Source organism: Phyllostomus discolor, chromosome 3, assembly GCF_004126475.2.
Source record: "Phyllostomus discolor isolate MPI-MPIP mPhyDis1 chromosome 3, mPhyDis1.pri.v3, whole genome shotgun sequence".
NCBI classification, from domain to species: Eukaryota; Metazoa; Chordata; class Mammalia; order Chiroptera; family Phyllostomidae; genus Phyllostomus; species Phyllostomus discolor.
This window is the reverse complement of record NC_040905.2, coordinates 147,833,611-147,854,273: the sequence shown is the minus strand read 5'-3', so window position 1 is coordinate 147,854,273 and position 20,663 is coordinate 147,833,611. Positions and strand designations below refer to the sequence as shown.

At 36.9% G+C, this 20,663-nt stretch overlaps 1 protein-coding gene across 2 annotated transcripts in view; it reads left to right on the top strand.

Moving 5' to 3' along the window:
• FOCAD (focadhesin) overlaps positions 1 to 20,663 on the top strand; it is a 321,941-nt gene that overhangs the window by 90,728 nt on the left and 210,550 nt on the right. For both annotated transcript variants that reach the window (XM_028508513.2, XM_036021544.1), the window contains exons 8-11: positions 2,086 to 2,292; positions 10,288 to 10,375; positions 13,339 to 13,541; positions 19,958 to 20,215. In XM_028508513.2, coding sequence (XP_028364314.1) covers positions 2,086 to 2,292; positions 10,288 to 10,375; positions 13,339 to 13,541; positions 19,958 to 20,215 — 756 coding nt within the window. The remainder of the gene's footprint in view (positions 1 to 2,085; positions 2,293 to 10,287; positions 10,376 to 13,338; positions 13,542 to 19,957; positions 20,216 to 20,663) is intronic.

Genomic DNA, 20,663 nt, shown 5'->3' with positions numbered 1-20,663 from the left:
TAGGACTTCCACACAGTTCGATTTTCTGTCAGTTCTGGTTGTTTTTTTGTTTTAAATTTGTTGTTGTCCTTCTTTTGGTTGTGTGAGGAAGTACATCGTGTCTACCTACGTCTCCATCTTGGCCAGAAGTTCTTCTTCTTTTTTTTTTTTTTTTAAGCAAGTACTTCTAATTGACCTGCATTTTCATAAGACTATTAATTAGTCACCATTCTTAGAACAAAACAAACTTTTTTTTTAAAGATTTTATTTATTTATTTTTAGAGAGGGAAGGGAGGGAGATAGAGAGAGAGAGAGAGAAACATCAATGTGCGGTTGCTGGGGGTTCTGGCCTGCAACCCAGGAATGTACCCTGGCTGGGAATCGAACCTGGGACACTTTGGTTCCCAGCCCACACTCAATCCACTGAGCTACGCCAGCCAGGGCAAAACAAACTTTTTAAAAAGCCAATCTGCAACCTATTTTGTATTTTCTTTTTGCCTGCCTTCTCTTCCTTTCCATCCTTCCCTTCCTTCTGCCTTTCTTCATCAATTTCTTTACTTCTCTACATGAAATGGTGTCCAGACTTTTCACTGTCCTTTCGCAGTAATTCTCTACTCTATTGGTGCTCACATTGTGTTACTATGAAATGTTCTTCCTAGAGCTGAATACAGTATTGACCCATACTGAGCCCTTGCAGAGAATTGCAGTAATTACTTTTTTTTTTTTTGAAATAGCCATGCCACCCTATTGACCTGTGATCAGATGGCAGTCAGTAGAACTCCTATTTCCTTTCTTTTAATTCCAATTGTCCTTCAATTTAAATTTTTTGGAATTATCTTTATTTGAACTTACCTATCTTAAGCTTTACTATTGACTTTGGTCCCAGTTGTTCTTTCTTTGTAATTATGACTCTTGTCATTACGTGTGTTATGCATTGTACATGGTGCATTTCTACATAAAGAGAGAACATTACTTTAAAACTGTCCTTGTTAAGAATTTAGGTAATGGTAAGGATTATAGAGCCTTTTTAGTGATAAGTTGCTGAGGTTACTTTTCAAAATTTCTTTTATTATGGAAAATTTGAAATATGCTCAAAATGTCAAATAAACATGAAGCTTATCTTCATTTTAAATCCCTTTTTATTTCTTGACAGCCCTTTGCCTCTCTCATTATATATTTGAAAAGAGCCAAATATTTACTGAACCTTCACACTTATTTTATATAACGGTGTTTTCTGCTATATCCTCCCACTTGATCTTACTATATCTTTTTTCTCCTGTTTGCTAGGAATTAATTTTTCTCTTTGTGTTAAACTTATAGTCATCTGGGGTTATTATGTTGGTAGTGACTGGTGAAAAGTACAGCTGATCAAGTGTAGGCCTTCCTCTTGATGAGTTTGACAGACACAGGCTCCTGATTGAAGTAGATGGTTTGTTGTTTGTAATCTTTGGGAAATCCCAGTGTGTCTGCTAGAAGGACCATATCCTTAATAACTCCCAAATTTTGACTAGAACAGCTGGGTTTGAATTGAATTGAGATTTTTCAAGAGCATCCAAGTCTTTCCTACCTAATACCCGTTGAGAAGATACCCTACCATTTGAATATGCTCTTTCCTCACACCTGCCAAGAATGGAAATGATGCTCTCAGTTAAGGTTTTCTGAGAAAATACCTTGGCAGATGAAGGACTTAGTAGTGCATTAGACCAACATGCTAACCCTTCACTACCAGGTAATTATGTTGCAATTGTAGAAAAGAGAGTTCATTTGGAGAACTCAAAACCAAATTTAATTTTCTTCAAAATGTTGATATTCTTATGTAATTTGTCTTAAGAAATATGTACTTAGAGAAGTTAGAAAAATTAGTGAGAACACTTGGTGCCAGACAGCAGTAATAAAAACAATAACAAGTTGTATTTTGTTTAGTGACAAAAGAAAAAAGCGGGGTTGTATAGTTTAACCCTAATTGAGTTCTGTACATTTCTGCATCTTCCTAGGCTTTATAGGTTTCAAGAAAAATATTTTATTGTTAGTGATTCTTGTATAGCTTTAAATTATTTTTTGGTTTTTATGTTATTGTAATTATCATATAATGACTTTTTTAAACAGATAAAAGATTTGATACAGACAACAGAAGTGATGCTGTTTATCGAGGAAGTATATTTAAGCCTTTCGCGTCATCCTGTTTTCTGGAAAATTCAGCTTACCCAGCTGACCCTTCAGCTGCTGTGTGTCTGTGAAGTCAGCTTAAAGATAACTGGGGAATGCTCATCGTTAATTCACCTTTTGGCACACAGTGTTGAACTTCTGAAGGAGGTAAGAATAGTAAGAAATGTTGATGTCATTTATCACTTAAGTGGATCTTCTATAAAAGACCTGGGTGGATGTGCTCTTTATATCAAAGGTGTATTGCTCTAACATGATTAAATCCTAGTACTAATGTACCACAACTACTATTACTTATTGTAAAAATGAATCATTAAATACTCTTTAGAGCAGGGGTGTCAAACTCATTTTCACCGGGGGCCACATCAGCGTTGTGGTTGCTTCATAGGGCTGAATGTAATTTTGGGACTGTATAAATGTAACTACTCCTTAACTAGGGGCAAGGAGCTCTACATTCGGCCCTTTGAAGGCAACCACACGGCTGATGTGGCCCCCAGTGGCAATGAGTTTGATACCCCTGCTTTAGAGCATCAGTTAAGGATCTACCACTCTGGTATTTTTTCATTTATTCATGTAGAACGCAAGTAATATTTATTATATGCCAAACCCTGTAGAATATATAGATGAAAAGGTACATTGTGATCTCAAGGGACTTACAGACATGTAAACAAATAATTGTAAAACAATAAGGTAAATGCTTTTATATATTTAAAGATCACAATTAAGGAAAGTAGGGCATGGGTTTAGATTTGAGAAGTCTGAGTGGGACTTTTCCCTAGTACACCCCAGAGGCTGGGAAGGTGTTCCGGCTGCCGGAACAGCATGTGCCCAAACTTGGAAACATGAGAGGGTGGGCAGGTGGGCAGGCCTGGCCTCTTCAGAAAACAAAAAGGTGTTGAGTGTTGTTGAAGGATTCAGGTATAGGAGAAAATACTTGAGTATGCATTTTATCTTGTAGGTAAGAGGATGCAGAGAGGTGCCTTGATATTTTGTGTGTCGAGGGTCATTCTGATGGTAGAGTAGAGGAGAGTTTAGAGAAGGGCAACACACACAGGGCAGGAAGTGAGGAGGGATGCCTTAGACTGCCAGGGCTGCCAGAGCACTATACCACAGACTGGGTAGCTTTAACAATGGAATTTTTTCCTTCCAGTTCTAGAGACTAGAAAGTTCAAGATCAAGATGTTGGCTGATTTGATTCCTAGCGAAAGCTGTCTTCTTGATGTGTAGACAGATGCTGTCTTGCTGTGTCCTCACATGGTAGAGAGCAGGAGTGAATTTTCTATTGTTTCTTCTTAAAAGGACACTAATCTGACTGGTAAAGGCCCCACTGTTATGATCTCATTTAACTTTAATTGGTTCCTTACTCCAAACACTTATATTGGCAGATAGGGCTTCAGCGAGTGAATTTGGGGTTAGAAGGACACAATTTAGTTTATAGCAAGGTGCTAATTAGGGAAATGAAAATGGGAAAAGAAAAATACAGCAGATTAAATCAATAGGCCTTGTGTTTGATTAGATGGTGAAGGAGAGGTCCTTGGTAGAGTTTGAGATTTCTATTTTGTACAACTGGTTAGTGCCATTCACTTTGGGAAATGGTGGCTGGTGTTAGAGGGAAAATGGTAAGTTTGGTTTGAGATATGCTTTGTTTGAGGTATGTATGCATCATAAATTATTGGCTGCATGGTTTTAAAATTCTGGATGGAAGCCTAAGCTAAAGGTGTAGATTTGTAGATATTTACTTTGTGATAAGGGTTTTACTGAGGGACTGCATGACAAGGCTTGTGTTGCAGCTGCACAGGCACTGTTGATACTTGGAGTGTGCCCGTGAAGAGGAGTCTGGGAAAGTGTGGCTAGAAGATTGTATGACAAACAGAAGGGATGTTTTCATACAGATGGTATGAAAATGAAGGGAAGGGATATCTCAAAAAGGGGGATGGTCAACAGTGGCATGGAGAGAGGATTTAAAGTAAGAGGATATAAAGTCAGTATACTCTTCAGTGAGCTGAAGTTTATTCTTCACATTGGAGGAAGCAGGTTTAGTGGAGTGGTGGTGGTAGCAACCAAACTGGGTTAAGAGAGTGAATGGCAGGTAAGGAAATGGAGAGATTTTCATGAAAGGAGGGAATTGATGAAGGCTCAAATAACTCATTTGTCAATTTGTCAAATTGACAAATTGATAACGACTCTATAGATAATGCTATAGATAATGCTAGAGTCAAATTGACTCTATAGATAATGCTATTTTATACTGTTATATATTTATGTTGTAGTATGGCATGTATTATCTATTATATATACTAGTAATATGCATTAATATATAGTAATATATATCTGTCATATTATAGAATACCTATTACATATTATATACACATATAATATCATATCACATTTAAATATATAATTATACCTATATTATACACCTGTGTAATTATATCATACATAGTTATACCTATTAGGTATATGATAATATATAGAAAATACATAGAAAAATATAAACAGATATTGAATAGATAAATATTATATGGCTAAATTACTAGGAGTTATGTGTTTTAACTGTAACTCATATTTTTCTTTAGGTTGTCCTAGATTCATTTGAATAGTGGACATAATATCAATTATAATTTTGTAGAGTTACTGTAAAATTACTATCATTCTCTGACCATTTTATTGTGTAGCTGCCCCTCTCCCACATACACATTTAGTATATATTTGTTAAACTTCTATGGCAAACACTTTGCTACAAGCAATTAGGTGAAAACAAATAAGAGTTGTGAAGTTTACCTTCCAGTGAAATGGTTCAAACAAGTGTGCATAAAAATCACTAGGCAGAGTTTATTAAAATGCAAGTGCCTGGGGCTTACCTCTATAGATACTGAATTAGCAGGGCTGAGTGGGCCTTAACTATCTGGATTTTTTTTTTTTTTAAAGATTTTATTTATTTATTTTTAGAGAGGGAAGGGAGGGAGAAAGAGAGAGAGAGAGACATCAATGTGCGGTTGCTGGGGGTCATGGCCTGCAACCCAGGTATGTGCCCTGACTGGGAATCCAACCTGCGACACTTTGGTTCGCAGCCCGCGCTCCATCCACTGAGCTACGCCAGCCAGGGCGAGTATCTGGATTTTTAAACTAGACCCTCAGGTAATGCCCCACTTCCCCCACCGCATATAAGGCAAACAACCTAGTAAGTATCACAGAGTTTGAACTTTTTGAGCTGCCACAGAAGTTTCCTGCAAGCTCCATCCGAATGTTGCAGAAAGCTGCCTATGCTGTTCTGGAATACCTGTGGGGTTTGATTGCCCACTGCCAAAAAGTGTGACTCCCAATGCAAAAGTTTGGGAAAAAAGGAAAGGGTTGTTTAAAGGTTATGCAGTTTCATAGTAAGGTGGATTTCTTCCGTTAAGTCCCACTCCCTTTAAAACACCCAAAAAACACATAGTCCTGCCCCACTTTGCCAAACCAGACCAGTTACAGAATATACCAGTAAGAGGTACCATCTTTCAGAAAAGCAGAAGTCCGTGGCTCGGCATTCCTGGTGCACTGTTTAGCATTCCAGGCATCTCCCACTAATCCAGGTGTGGCGAGGCAGGTCCCAATAATTCGCAGCTACATCAGTTCCGCCTCTGTGTTCTCCAAGCAGGTTTCCTAGTAGGTCTCCTCTTTCCTACTCCAGCTTGTAATCCAAAACTACATGGCATCTCCTTACTCCAGACTGAGTGGCACCTCCTTACACACCACACCTCATGGCCAAATCCCCCTTCCTCACTGGCTGCCTTCCTTATGGCTGCCACTCACTACTGTCCACATGGCTGATGGGATGGCCCTTCTATACCCTTTTAAACCTCAGGGCTGCTATTTCATGGCTGCCTGCCCTTATTTTAAATGCTCACCCAGAGCTTCATACGTGACCTGCTATCCAGCCCCTCCTACAATGAGCTGTTTTTGCCAGTTTCCTGAATCTTTTTACCTTTGTTTGGCTGCCATCTTTAGTCAGGGCAAGAGTACCCCATGATACAGGACATCCGAGTGAGCCAACTGCCCTGGCTATGTCACAAGTCAGTGAATGCTCTTAGAATCATGTCCACATTTCCCCCGGGGCAGCAGCACAATGATTAACTTGCCTTTTGTTATGAAAAATATCTTAATGCTGTATCATGTCCTTCCCCATTCCCCACCATGGGCTACGGAAAATATGCTTTGCTCTTTTTGGGACCCGCCCCCCAGCTCTGCATCCTGTTACATTAATCACAGCCACCTCTGTCCCCTGACCACCCTGACTTCTGTAGGAATATCTTTCTTACATGTTTAAAATAGTTTTAACACCTAAATGTGTGTGCCTACACATAGTATAGTTTTGGCATGCATGATCTTTTAGGTATCTTTTATACTAAAGGTGTCCCCTTCCATTCCCTCCCTTTTTTTTCTTGAAGTATAGAGGGCGAGGCAAGAGTAAGTTTATAGTTGTGAACATGCAAAACAGTTTATTCTTATATTATTAATTATTGTATTATTTTCCATATGAATAACTGTAAACTTACTTTTGTCCCATTCTATATGTAGTGAAAAACCCAGCTTCTTTGACCCTGTTTTGCTGCCATCTTTAGTAAGGGCAAAGGTTCCTCAGCCACACACAGGCCTCTCTTTGTCTGGCAGCATCTGGCCCCCTCAGCTCATGGTTGCTATTTTAATCTGCCCCCATGAGTGCCTCCTAACCAGCACTTTTGCAGTTCCCTTCCTTCTGAGTGGGAGGTAGCTGGCCCTAACCTTATCTGGGGTACCCTGCCTGAATTGGGGTTCCTTGCCTGAGTTTCTGGCAATCTCTGGTCTAATGTACCCCATTACATACATTTCCACAAAGCTGAGGCTGATGCAGTAGGAGTTCATTTGCAAGTGTGATCACAGGAAGCAGGTGGGAGAGGGACAAGAACAGTGAAATATTGACCATGGCAGAGGCAACACAAATACAGCAGAACCTCGGTTCTCAAACTTCATTCTGGAAAACTGTTGGAGAAGTGGTTTGTTCAAATACTGAATGTCTTTGTTTATTGCCTGAGAGACGCATGACTGATTATATAGGTATTAACATGAGAGGGTTATTAGGTGGAGAATCAGAAAGTGAAGTTTTGTTGGACAACTGAGATATTTTTTTCTATGCACAACTTGGCCAAGAATTGAATTGTTCCAGAACTGAGTCATATGAGAACTGAGGTTTAACTGTATTATCAGTTTGGCCACTGCTACAAGCAACCAGTTGCTCCATCCCACAGAATATTCTGAGAAGTAGAAAGTATATCTCAGAATCTTCCTGAGGAAGGGGAAGATATTTGTCCTTGGGCTTCTCTTGCCCAGTTCTCAAACTTTGGCCTATGGGGCTTTAACTTCCCTGTGCTTCTGCATCTCTTACTGGTCTGGGGCAAGGAGCAAGAGTAACTACAGCAGTGGCTGTAGTATTTGAAGTGGCACATGTCATGTCCAACACAGGATTTTATTAAAAGATCTCATGAAATGGTACCATTTTTGGTGTCCATCAAAAATCAATCAATCACATGTGATAGTGTCAACAATAAAAAAAATCACCCATTGGAAGATCTTTCACCTGCCTTAAGGAGCAAGGAAAGATCCACACTTAACCTATTTCTACTGTACACCAAAAACTTATATTATTCTTAGTCTATAATTAACAGAGTCATACCTGATAAAAATTTTAATACATGCCCTGGCTGGTGTAGCTTAGTGTATTGAGCACGGGCTGTGAAACAAAGGGTCACTGGTTTGATTCCCAGTCAGGGCATGTGCCTGGATTGCAGGCCAGGTCCCCAGTGGAGGCCACGAGAGAGGCAACTACACATTGATGTTTCTCTCCCTCCTTTTCTCCCTCCCTTTCCCTCTCTCTAAAAATAAATAAATAAAAGCTTAAAAAATTTTGATACAGGTATATAAAAAATAAAGAGAAAAAATCAAACAAAAATCTTGTAACCTCTCAGAAGTGTAAGTAGTTTAAGATTATTTAGTTTAATCCTCCACAATTACTTTTCCTTATTTTTGATGTCTTGAATCTCCAGCTATTTTCCTTTCACCCTCTATTCTGAACAGGCTAGTCTTGTTTATGCCTTCATACCTTTAAGTTCCATCCACTTAAAATGATTCTAGGCCATTGAAGAACACTGAAAAGCTACACTATGACCCTTTCAGTGATAGCTTGTGTGAAAAGGCTTTCCAGTGATAGCATTAGCATACAGTAATACTTTTGTGTCTGATCCTCTTGGTAGCCACTAAGTTTGAAATTTAAATTCCTGTGCTGGTTTTCTTTCTGTTTTCTTATGCACTTGCAGAGTTTGAAATGAAATTGAGGAAAAGATAATGGGAAAGAATAGTGTGATGGTGTATACTGTAAGTGTATTTGTTTCAAAATGCATTTATTGTCCTCAAAGAGGTAACAGTTGTTTCATGCTTGTTGATGGTATTTTAAAATAATGACTATATATAAGATGCAAAAACACAAATTAGAATATATTTCATTCAAGAATACTCACAAATTAAGTTTTCTCTTTAGATGGGTTTTTGAAGTTCATAAACAAACACTTTAGAAGATTTTGCAGTTTGATTATTTTCGCCTTTTTTAAAAAAAGATTTTATTTATTTTTAGAAGGGAGGGAGAAAGAGAGGGAAAGAAACATCAATGTAGGGTTGCCTCTCATGTGCCCCCTACTGGGGGCCTGACCTGCAACTCAGACAATGTGCCCTGACTGGGAATCAAACTGGTGACCCTTTGGTTCACAGGCTGGCACTCAATCCACTGAGCTATACCAGCCAGGGTTAATTTCACCTTTTAAAATGTATAACCTAGATTTATAGATATATATTTATTAATTTGTGCCAGAGTTGATAGCATCTCCAAGATTATAACTTCTGAATGGCTCAGACTGTTTTCTCTCAAGTGTTTCCTTAATGTGGCTCTACCTCACATACCCTTTTTATTCTCTTTGCCTATCCTTTTAATTTATAGGTATTTCTCTTCTGTAGGCACTTCTGTGAAATTTCAGAATGAAGTAATTTTAGCAACATATGGTGGACCTTTCTTCTTTAGTTCCATAATACACTAATCTTCTCTGTATTTGAATACTCAAATAACATCTAATGTCATTTGCATCTTATTTATTGGAACTTAATGTGTATATCCTTCTCTTTTTCATTTTGTTTGAAAACTTAGTGAAATTAATAATTTTAACTTTCTATGGTTATTGCTTTGCTGCATTTAAATATGCTTAATAAATTACTGTAATTTATAAATAATCTCTGCCTCTCTGGGTACTAATGTTTCCTTTATTATGATATGATTTATTAAAATTTGTTTAGTGTAATTCATTATGCAAATTATGTAGATGAATCATATCTGTATTAGGTAAGTAGACAATTGAGCTACTTTTCAGAAATGAAATATTCTTAAATTAAGGGTTTCAGGTAGTTTTCAGTGGCTTGCAAAGATTCTGTTTTCAAAACTTGCAGATCTGTTGTGTTAAGGTATTATTCCTCTAATTTTTTTTAGCCTATTGCTTTTTGTTCAGATATGATAAGGTTTGAAATTTATGTATGACTTCTTAGGCATTCACCAATTCTTCCTTTAGTAGAGCAGACTTACTGTAGGTATTTTGCATACAGTCTCCCTTGGTATCCTTGGAGGATTGGTTCCAGGACCCCTGTGGATACCAACCTTAGTGATGCTCAAGTTTCCTACATAAAATAATATAATTTCTGCAGATAGTCTATGCACATCCTCCTGTATACCTTAAATCATCTCTAGACTACTTATAATACCTAGTACAATGTAAATGCTATGTAAATAGTTGTTATAATGTATTGCTTAGGGAATAATAGAGAATAATGACAAGGAAAAAAGCCTGTACCTATTGGGTACAGGTGCAACCATTGTAGGTCTTAAGTACATAGTAAATGTCAACAACAATGTAACATATTTTAAAAGATATTTTTAATTTGTAGTTGGTTGAATCTGTGAATACGGAGCCCACAGGTATGGAGGACAACTGTAATAGGTTTATAATCTTTCCTGTTGAATATACTCTCCCTGGATACATGTTATAAAGCCATGGCTCTGGGCCTCTTAACAGCTTTTTTTGTTTTCTTCTGTAGGATTTTCCTGTTGAACTGGTCATAATTGGACTAGCTTTACTGCTTCTACAGACTCCAGCAAGTCAGCAGAAGCCCATCTTAAGTCTCGGTAAATAAACGTATACTCATTAAAGTAAAAAGTAAATGTAACCTGAGTGTTGGCAGTAGTCATTTGACCTATGTATATCCTGTTATGATATAAAATCCTGTGTATTTTGAGTTTCTGTTCTGGAAGTTTTGAATTAGTCATTATCAACTAGGCCTTCTTTTTCTTGTCTAACAGGGTTCTATGTGTCAGAACCTACTAAGTATTTTGGCTGTTTGTTAGGACATTATAATCTGAATCATGTAGCAATGACATCAATGAATATATTAACGGGCATATCACCTATTAACAGTTGTACAACATACTCAGAATCAATAGCATAAAACCCTTGAAACAAAAGAAACACTTAGCATTTGTATTTGTTTTTTAAAAGTATGTAGCCTTACTATTCAAAACTCTTGCCACATTGGACAAGATTTAATTTATGGTTATTATATTAATTTAGCTAGAACACATGAAAGATAACATTCTTCTGACTGTCCAGTGTGATTTGAAGAAAAGTGAGGAAGGGGCAAAAGGGAGGCAAAAATGTTCTATTTAAGAATAATGTGGTAAAGAATCAAGGTGGCAGATTAGCAAGTAAGTCACACCTTTCAATGCAGCTTTTACATTAAAGTTGCCTGGCTTTATTTGGTCCAGTATAGTCTGTGTGGTATTGGATACTCTGTCTAAATTATGTTATATAGAAGCCCTGGCAGGGTGGCTTAGTTGGTTAGGTTAGAGTTTCATCTTGATACACTAAGGTTGTAGGTTCAATCTCCCGTCAGGGCCCATACAAGAAACAACCAATGAATGCATAAATAAGTGGGTCAACAAATTGACCTCTTTTCCCTATCCCCTTTCTCTCTCTTTAAAATCAATAAATTAAAAAAAATTTAAATTATGTTGTATAGTGGTATGATACATTGATACATTCCCACCCTCATTTTAAAAATGTGCTTGAGGTAATTGCCAAGTACATAGTTTATTATTCTGGGCATTTTAATTCATTATGATTTTGAGGGTGAATTGCTCTTGCACATAGAGTCTACATTGGTAACGGCTTCAGCATGTGGAAGAGGACCCTTGGCTCTTGGGGTTTGATTGGTTTCTACCCTGCTTTTGCCTGTGGGAGTTAATGCTCGTTTGTGCCTTCCTCACTCGTCCTTTTGTTTCTTGTAACAGAGCATGTGGCATCCTCCCACGTGTGTAGTTTTCTAGTGCTGCTGCTTCTGACAGCAGTAGGTTTTTAAACAGCTTTATTGAGATGTTATTTATTTACCATGATTTTTACCATTTTAACTGTAGGATAAAGTGTCCTTTCACTAAGTTTACAGAGTTATGCCACCAGAACCACAATTTAGTTTTCAAACATTGCCATCACCTTCCCCCTTGCATATGTCTGTGCCCACTCACAGTTAATCCTCAGTCCCACCCTCTGCCCCAGACAAGCACTGATGTGCCTTCTGCCTGTATAAACTTGCTTTTTGTGAATATTTCATATAAATAGATTTTCTTCTGACAAAAAAATTTCAAAGCTGTAGGGAAGCCCATTTTTAATTCTGAAGCTACACTCTTGTTGTGTTTCATGTGTAACAGGATGCTATAGGCCCAAACACTCCCAACACGTTGATTTGCTGGATATCAGAGTTTTTGTCTTATAAGCCTGTGTCTGTGATTGGAAGTTAATTTAGTTAGATTGAATAAATCATATTGGAAATTACTAAGCTAGCATGTCTTGTTGAAAAGTATGGAAGAACTATTGTTTACTATATTGGGGACAAGTATTTAAAGAAATAGAATAACCAAGAGTATATTCATTAGTTCAAATTTTAAACATGTACTGCATAAACAGTATTATGCTTCTTAATTATTATCCCCAGCCTTTACTATAAATTTATAAAAGTGCCTGGAAGATTTATAATATAAAATATATAAATATTTGTATTATATGTATTTCCTGCTTTGTTAAAGATAATGAATTTTCATGATGTCTCAGAGACGATTATGTATTAAAACTAATATTTAGGAAAAAATGTAAATTAATAGTGTTAGAGAAGCAGAGAAACTGATGTACAATATGAAGTACATCATACTGTATTTGTACTTCATACCATATTCAGGTTTGACTTCCAGGTGGTTTAATAACAAATGCTGGCAACTCACATGATTTAAGGCTTGTAGAATTTTTTGTTTTTGTTGTAGTGGGCATATCAGTTCATTACTTTGATAATTTATTATAGCTTGGAAGTCTATGAATAACATCACTCAGTAAATCAGGGTCCATTTGATAACCATGAAAAAAGTTCATTTATGCTTTAACTCATTCTGTTATTAGTCTAGGGGAGACCATACATTTAACTAAGTCATCATACATTTGCTCATATTGGTTCTGATGTGGAAGTTGAGTTTCCATATTAAAAAAAATCATTTGTAAAATTGGGTTTGACTGTTATGCTGTTCATGAACTTTGAGACTTTCCTGATTTACTTCTTAGTAATTGAAGTGGAAAGATAACCCTGCTTCAGCTTGTTTATTTACTAATCTCGTCATATAATTCTCAGTTGGGCTTGTAAGGGAAGCACATACATCAGTCTCGCTATCCACTGACTGGGAACTCTGTGGTGTCTCGGCTCTGTCGAAGGCGGTGGAAGGATCTGACAGAACAGGGATGAAAGTTGAACTGTATTTTAAAGAAATTTGTAGTGACCAAAAAAAGAGTTGATTTATACTTTATGATATATGATACATATTTTTTTCTAAGAATATCATCAGGTTTTCACTTGTATACAGAAACAGATTGTTTTAGATGCTAGTTAATTTTTATGTTCCTTTTATTTCTAAAAAGATAAGATTTCTCATTTATATGCCTGACCCAGTTATAAAGGGCTAAGAAAACTTCTTGCATATCACCCTTTAATAAAATAGCGTTTTGTTTGGCTGTGGTACTGATTTTTAAAAACATGAATTGTTGTTTTGATAAATAGCTTTGAAGCTCCACTCTTTTGCTGAGGGTCAGAAAATTCCAAAGTCATCCTCGCTGCTAATAATGCCAGTTCTGCAGATATTATCTTCTACTGCCTTGGAAGACTGCATATCCGTGGATGAAGACGGTCCCTCGAGGCAGCAGTTGGCTCTAAAACTTTTGGAAACAGTACAGCAGGAGTGCTATAGAGTCGACCACCAAAAGGTAATGACGTTCATCCTTGGTTTCCTTAAATAAAGGTAAACTGGTAATGTAGGGTTTATAGGTCTCTGCAGATAACCTCACCTTCTGATGAAGTATGTGTTTGGGTTTAAACTGTCTTTGTGAACTTTACTGTATTGTCAGGCAGGCAGTTTTGTCCATGTTAGTATATTTTTCTGGATAGTGAGAAGGAAGGATAATCCTATTGTAAAATAAGTTTTGGAAATGCTGTATAATTTTATCCTCACTGGGGACATGCTTTATTGATATTTTAGAAGGAGAGGAGAGGAGGAAGAGAGAGGGGGAAAGAAATATTGATAGGTTACCTCTTGCATGCACCCTGACCAGGGACTGAACCCTTAGCCTAGGCCTGTGCCCTGACCGGCAATCGGTCCTGCAACCTTTCAGTTACAGGATAAGGCTCCAACCGACTGAACCACACTGGCCAGGGTAGAAATGCTGTATAATCTTTTTTTCTCTTTGATTTTCCAGTGTACATTAGTAATTAAAGGTCCTAAGTAATCCTGCAGGAAAGCAACTAGTTCTATTTCACCCAGCGCTTCTCCCACTTACTTGAGCATGGACTGCTTTTTTTTTCTAGTCATACTGTTTAGTAAGAGCAGCATATTGCTGGATCTGGGATAGTCCAAGGTGGGAAATCTCTCTGATGTTCTGGGATCTGTAAGAACTAAGACTTCAGTTTTGAATATGACACCTTGGACCACATTCCCTAACATACTGGTTGTTGGTGTCTCCTGTGTGTGCCCTTGCTCTGCTGCCTTCAGTGGGAAGATGGCAGGCCAGTGAGATGTCAGTCTCACTGTTCCTGTTCCTTTGTACATTATTGTGTTGTGAGTGTCTGGATGATGGCTGGGTTCTAGGCCTATATTTGTCAGACCTTCTCTCTTTTGCTATTTCAGTTTGTCTTCAATGAAACTTATTACTTCCCAACTATTACTTTTATTGGGATTGAATGAGGGTACAATAAGATAAAACTGTTGAAGCATCTAAGTCTCCATGGAGAGAGAAATTACATAAATGCAAACTAGGGCCATAGTTGTTCCATCTGTAAAAGCAGATACCTCTAGTATTGTTAAATGTCCTAGCAGCAGAAATTGAGGCATTGTCATTCTTTGTTAGATCATGCAGCTGAAACTAGCCTATAGGCAAATTGAATGTATCCTATAGCTTCCTAAATTCTTATTGTTTGACTGAATCTTTAAAACTTGAAATATGTAATTGTTTTTGTATTAAAAGAAGGCAGTTCTTACATCTGCCCTAATGGGAGTGCAAAATGTAACCAAAATTTTCTAGTAGTTTTTTACCTTCCCTTTTGACTTGCCCATGCAGAACAATGGTTGGATTCTGAATGGGGCTGGGAGCAGGACGGGATGTACTATGTTTAAGAGTTCTGTTCCTTTAAATCATAAGTGGTATTTACTGAGGATCACCCTAACTCTAATACTAAAGTACTCAGCTCACTATTTGCTCAGGTGTATGAATATTATTTATCAACACTAATAGTGAGGCTTTCTCTTCAGCAGCTGGCTGAGACAGAGGAGGGAGGAATACTATTAGAGCTATAAACACCTCCTGATGATAGTGTGATGCTTTGAGTATATATATGATCACCCTTTTAAAAAATTTAAGCCTTTTGGCTTTTCTTCTGCACCTGTCCTGGACTCTGTATTCCAAACATACTTACAGATTTAACATGCTCCAAACTCGCCAAGTTTTTTCCAGGATCTTTGCCTAACCTATTCATCCTTTAAGACCCATCTAAAAGTTCTCAGCCTCCCTGAGAAAGAATTAATTACTCTTCTTTGCATCCATAGCACTTCACTCAGTAATGTTTTGTTTAATTTAGGGGGTTACAGATTTGTACCTCCAACTATTCTATGAGCTCACTGAGGGAAAGAATCTTGGCCCTTTTCATGATTTGCCTTTATTTTCCAAGTATGCTAATATTTAAATTGCAACAATTGTTGAAATTTTTTATATTTTTTCCCACTCAAAATATTTCTGCTTTATCTTTTTTAGTTGACCATAGATGAGAGAATCAAAAATATTTTAGCTAGTTGTTAAATTACTTTACTATTTTCCACATACTCAAAGAAATAGGTAACATCCTAGCCAATCTGGGCATCCTTTACATCTGACCCATTGTTTAGCACATGGTAGACATTCAGTAAATTTTTGTTCAGAGAGCAATGTGTGCTTCTGATAAGATAATTTTACCATCTTGATTTATTGTGGAAATACCATGGTTGTTTTTGTTGTTATTAGTTCACTATAGATTGGTGACTCCAATTTCGAGTGTTTGGTTTAGAGCTAGAGCAGTTCTTTAGAAGCCGAGTTCTTCTGGTGAATGAAAGCAAGGCTGCGTACCCTGTGCCACGCAGTTCTGGATTGCCTGTCCTGTGTCTGAAGTGTTGATAACCATGAAATAAAACACATTTTAGTTTCTTTCTACTTCTAAGAATTAAAAAATGTAAGATACCAAACTAGGCATTCATCTCTTTAAAATAAAACGCTAATATAATCTAATAAACTTAACATTTTTGAGTACTGTGTGGGAAACAGGATCCTTTTCTATTAGGCTATTTGTGTTCTCCTAGGTTAAAAAAAAAAACAAACACTAGTTTTAAGTTCTAAAGTGCTTAACATCTTGCTGCCGTTGCCCCCAGAGAAAGTGGCAGAGGTGGGTAGGGTGAGAATGCACCAGTGTTTGAGTCAGGGTTCAGTCAGGAGGCAGAAACCACTCTGGTAATTTGAACAAAGGAAAATTCAATACAAAGAATTATTCATTAGTAAATAACAGGAGTTACAGGGAACTAGTAAATCAATAGTAAGTTGAAGTAAACTGGTTTCTTAAAAGTTTTTAGTTGAAAGTTAAAAGGAATTAGTAAGTCTTAGATCTTAGGCTTCTATCTTTATGTTCTGATTAGCATGAATACAGAGGATGGTGTGGGTTATCGTTTGGTAGTGATCAGCTACCCCCAAGCCTCTCAACTCTTGAGTAGATTCTTCATAAAGGCTGACAGCAGAAAGACCCACTTCAGGCTTTAATCTAATCCAGTCTTCTGTTTCTGGTCTGGTGAGTGATTAAATCCCTTCCTACAAAACCTATCTTAAAGGCCTCCAGGTTTGAGTTTCCATACCCCTTCTCCTGATCAACTCCTGGCTCCACTTTTGTTAAGCCTGTTTTAGTTACTATGATAGATGAGTATTATTCTTTAAAGTTAATGAAAATCTGTATTGTTCACCTGTACTCACAATTTCTTTTTCAGACCTTTTTAGATGATGTACTGCTATGGATGTCTGGCTTATTGTTGATATTACCTGAATATTTTTACTAAAAGCTTTTTAAAATAAAGATTCATTTTTATATCCATAAAGGATGTTTTACTATAACCATTTAATAGTCATTGAAATGCTATTTTTGTATGGTTTTTCTTTTATTTTTTTGTTGAGATGTAGTATATCTAACATAAGCATCTCTTATTTGTAAACACCCACTTTCTGCTCTAAAACATAGCCTACTAGCACATTCACAGGTACTCCCACAGGCTGGGAGGGCCAGGATTTGGTAGCTGGTGCTGAGAGAAAACCCTTTGTTGCATCCTTGCCCTAGGACTGTGCTGGGGAACTCTACCCATCCCTCATTGGACCAGAGAGACTGTCCCATGATATCTTACCCCAACACTGGGCCTTTCTCCTGCTACTCTAACTTAAGGCAAGCAAACAGGAAACAGAGCCTAAACCTGGACATAACAGTTCAAGTAAAGTAGGATTTCTTTTCTGTTTCAGTGTGTTTATTGATATGTGTCTGTGTAATATTGCTATTTTTGACTTAATTTATGGTTCATGGTGATTTCCAATTATTTTCTTTTATATTCTTATCTACCAGTTTTATTTTTCTCTCCTAAAGATGACACTGATAGTATTTCCCTGTATTTTGCAACTTTAGGTACTGTGATAGGTGCTTGATGCATATCATCTCATTATCTACCTCAGTAATCTTGCAGGAAGATAGTCATAACTTCTATTTTACAAATGAAAAAAGTCTGCCTCACACAGATTGTGTAACAGCTAATAGTTGCCATGGCTGTGCTGAAATCCTTGTCTTTTAAATCTCAAGTTCAGTGCTGTTTGTTATTAGTCTAAAGAAATTGACTCTAGTCTTTAATGAATTTCATTTTAGGAAAAAAAAAGTATTTTTAGAGAGAGAGCTATAATAAACTTAGGTATTTAGCCTTGGCTGGTGTAGCTCAGTGGATTGAGTATGGACTGTGAACCAAAGGGTTGGTGGTTCGATTCCCAGTCAGAGCATATGCCTGGGTTGCAGGCCAGGTCCCCAGTGGGGACCATGTGAGAGGCAACCACACATGGATGCTTCTCTCCTTGTCTTTCTCCTTCCCTTGCACTCTCTCTAAAAATAAAGAAATAAAACATTTTTTTTTGAAATTTACATATTTAATTTTAAAAATTTATAATTTTAATAAATTATAATATATAAAAATGGTTCAAAGCTTATAAAAAGGTGTACAATGAGTAGTCTCCTTCTCATCCTTGATCTTGGTTGTCCAGTTCCCACCTTGTCAATTCCACCCTCTCCAAAAGAAAATGAAAATTAGGGCCCTGGCTGGTGTAGCTCAGTGGATTGAGTGTGGGCCTATGAGCTAAAAGGTTGCAAGTTTGATTCCCAGTCAGGACACATGCCTGGGTTGCAGGCCAGGTCCCCAGTGGGGGGCAACCACACATTGATATTTCTCTCCCTCTCTTTCTCCCTTCCCTTCTCTCTAAAAATAAATAAATAAATAAAATCTTTTGAAAAGAAATGAAAATTAGTGCATGTTAATTGCTTTTTAATTTGCCTAGGTACTTTTCCAATCCCCCTTTCCCAACAAATAATTGGTAGTATTTCAGGCATACTATCTGTATCTTTTATTTTCATGTGGGAGATCTTTCCATATCAGTAAGGATAGAGCTTCCTCATTTTTTACAGTGGCATTTACTTTAAAATATATATTATCTCCACTCATAAGCGGACACTCAAGATATTTAGGACCTATGACCTTACAAAAACTTTTGTAGGAATATTTATATCAGTGTTATTCATAACCAAAAAGCAGAAATAATCGTAATGTTCATTAAGTGATGAATTAATAAAAATGGTACATCTGTACAATAGAATAATTGACAGTAAAATGAGGTATTGATGCCAGCTACAACATAGATGAAAAGATGCCAAATAAGCCAGTCAAAAAAGACCACATATTATGTGGTTTCTATTATATAAAATAACCAGAAGAGGAACAGAAAATGGATTGTGTTTGCCAGAGTGTGGGGGATCAGGGTGAATGCAGAGTGATTGTGAATGGGTATGGTGTTTCATTTTGGAATGAAGAAAATGTTCTAAAGTTAGATATTGATGATGGTTACACAGCTCTATGAATTACTAAAATCCATTGAGCTGTTAATTTCAAAAGGATGGATTTTGAATTATATCTCAATAAAACTGTTACTTAAAAACTTGTAAAGAATAACTTTTACTTCCCATTCTTTTAGTTATTATCCTTGTCTGTATAAGTCAGTCTCCAATATCAGGACAGTTATAATCTACAGATTTCTAATTTGTGTCTAATTATACTCTTAATTAAATTGTTTTATTCACAGGCTGTATCTAATGCTCCCTTATGTCTGTGGCTTCTCCTGAGCCATTTGGGTACACAGCTCACTTCGTCAGAGTTCTGTCCACTCTCTGTCCCTGACCGTGCTGTTTTATTTCTGAGGAGCCACTTCAGATTGACTTAAGCATAACATCATCTTTGGGTGTCATTTCAGTTTAGAACTGTCAGGTTATTTCTTATTGCAGAAGTTATTCACAATTATAAATGAATTCCCAGGCTCCAGCTGACTCAACTCTGTTCCTGTCAACGTACTGTCTATTATAAAAATAAATTGTTCTCAGTCCAAGTTTGCCATTTGCCCAGGGCTGCCTCTTGCCAGGGTCTGTGGAGCTGGGCAAATGCAATGTTTTTATTTTTGTTTCCTATGTTCCCTCTAACTAGAGAATACTTTCCTAGTGATAATGACTTTTCCAAATTGTTTTGCCTCTGGGTCTTATTTGATTTCTTTTTTTTCCCCCTGCCTTAACTGGGAGCAAATGGTAAACAAGAGGAAAAGTAGTGATAAACTGTTCTAGAGTTCCTTGTAACAACTGTTTTCTTCTTGTGTAATTCTTTTAGCTCAAATATGCGCAGAAGGTTGGGGCAGGCATTGAAAATTCTGTATTCGTTTTGTTGGAAGGATTTATTTCTTACAGTGAAATGTAAAATATAAATGAATGTCAAATATATTTCTGACTGATACATTTACCTCGTTTTACTCATGCCTTTTTTGCGTTTATTTTTCAGCTGTCCTACAAGCTTGTGTTTCCCATAACCAGCACATATGGTTCAGTATGTACAGCCTGGAGGATCCTTGAAGTAATGAGTGAAGAGTCTGCAGTGACTGAATGGTTGGCTTCAGTAGAGTCTTTGCTCCCTATTACTACTGTGATTCCTGAGCATGTTTTTCTTCTGCTGGTTCACCTCCTTGTTGAAGATAAAGGACGAAATCTTCGCCAAATACTGAAGGTCACTACAAAATTAGCCCAAGCAGATTCTTCTCAGGTAATGAAAGGAAATAATGGAGCAGTTATGGGGGTTAAAGCTTAACTACTGAAATTATAGATTATTCTTACTTTGTGGATGATTTTTATCATTTTTAAATTATGGGTTGATTTTTTTCTTTTTTACTTTTCTGCTATCCTTATTTTCCTAATTTGTTGTTTTTTTCTGCTTGCTCTGAGTTATATGAACTTAGTGATGTAAAAGATCTTTAATGAAAGCATATTTTGCAAGGAAATTTGCACATGATGCTATTCTGCTGTTTTTATTTATTGGTGGATTTGTGAATTTGTAACTCGTTTGTTACTTGTCCATCCTATTCCAAAATGCATATCTCTTGGGTAGATGCAAAATAATTAATTGAGTTTAAAGGTGCCTATATGATAGGCATTAACCTCTTCTTAATTTGTTGGAAATTTCATTCTGTCTTTATTTAGTCATTTGATAAACT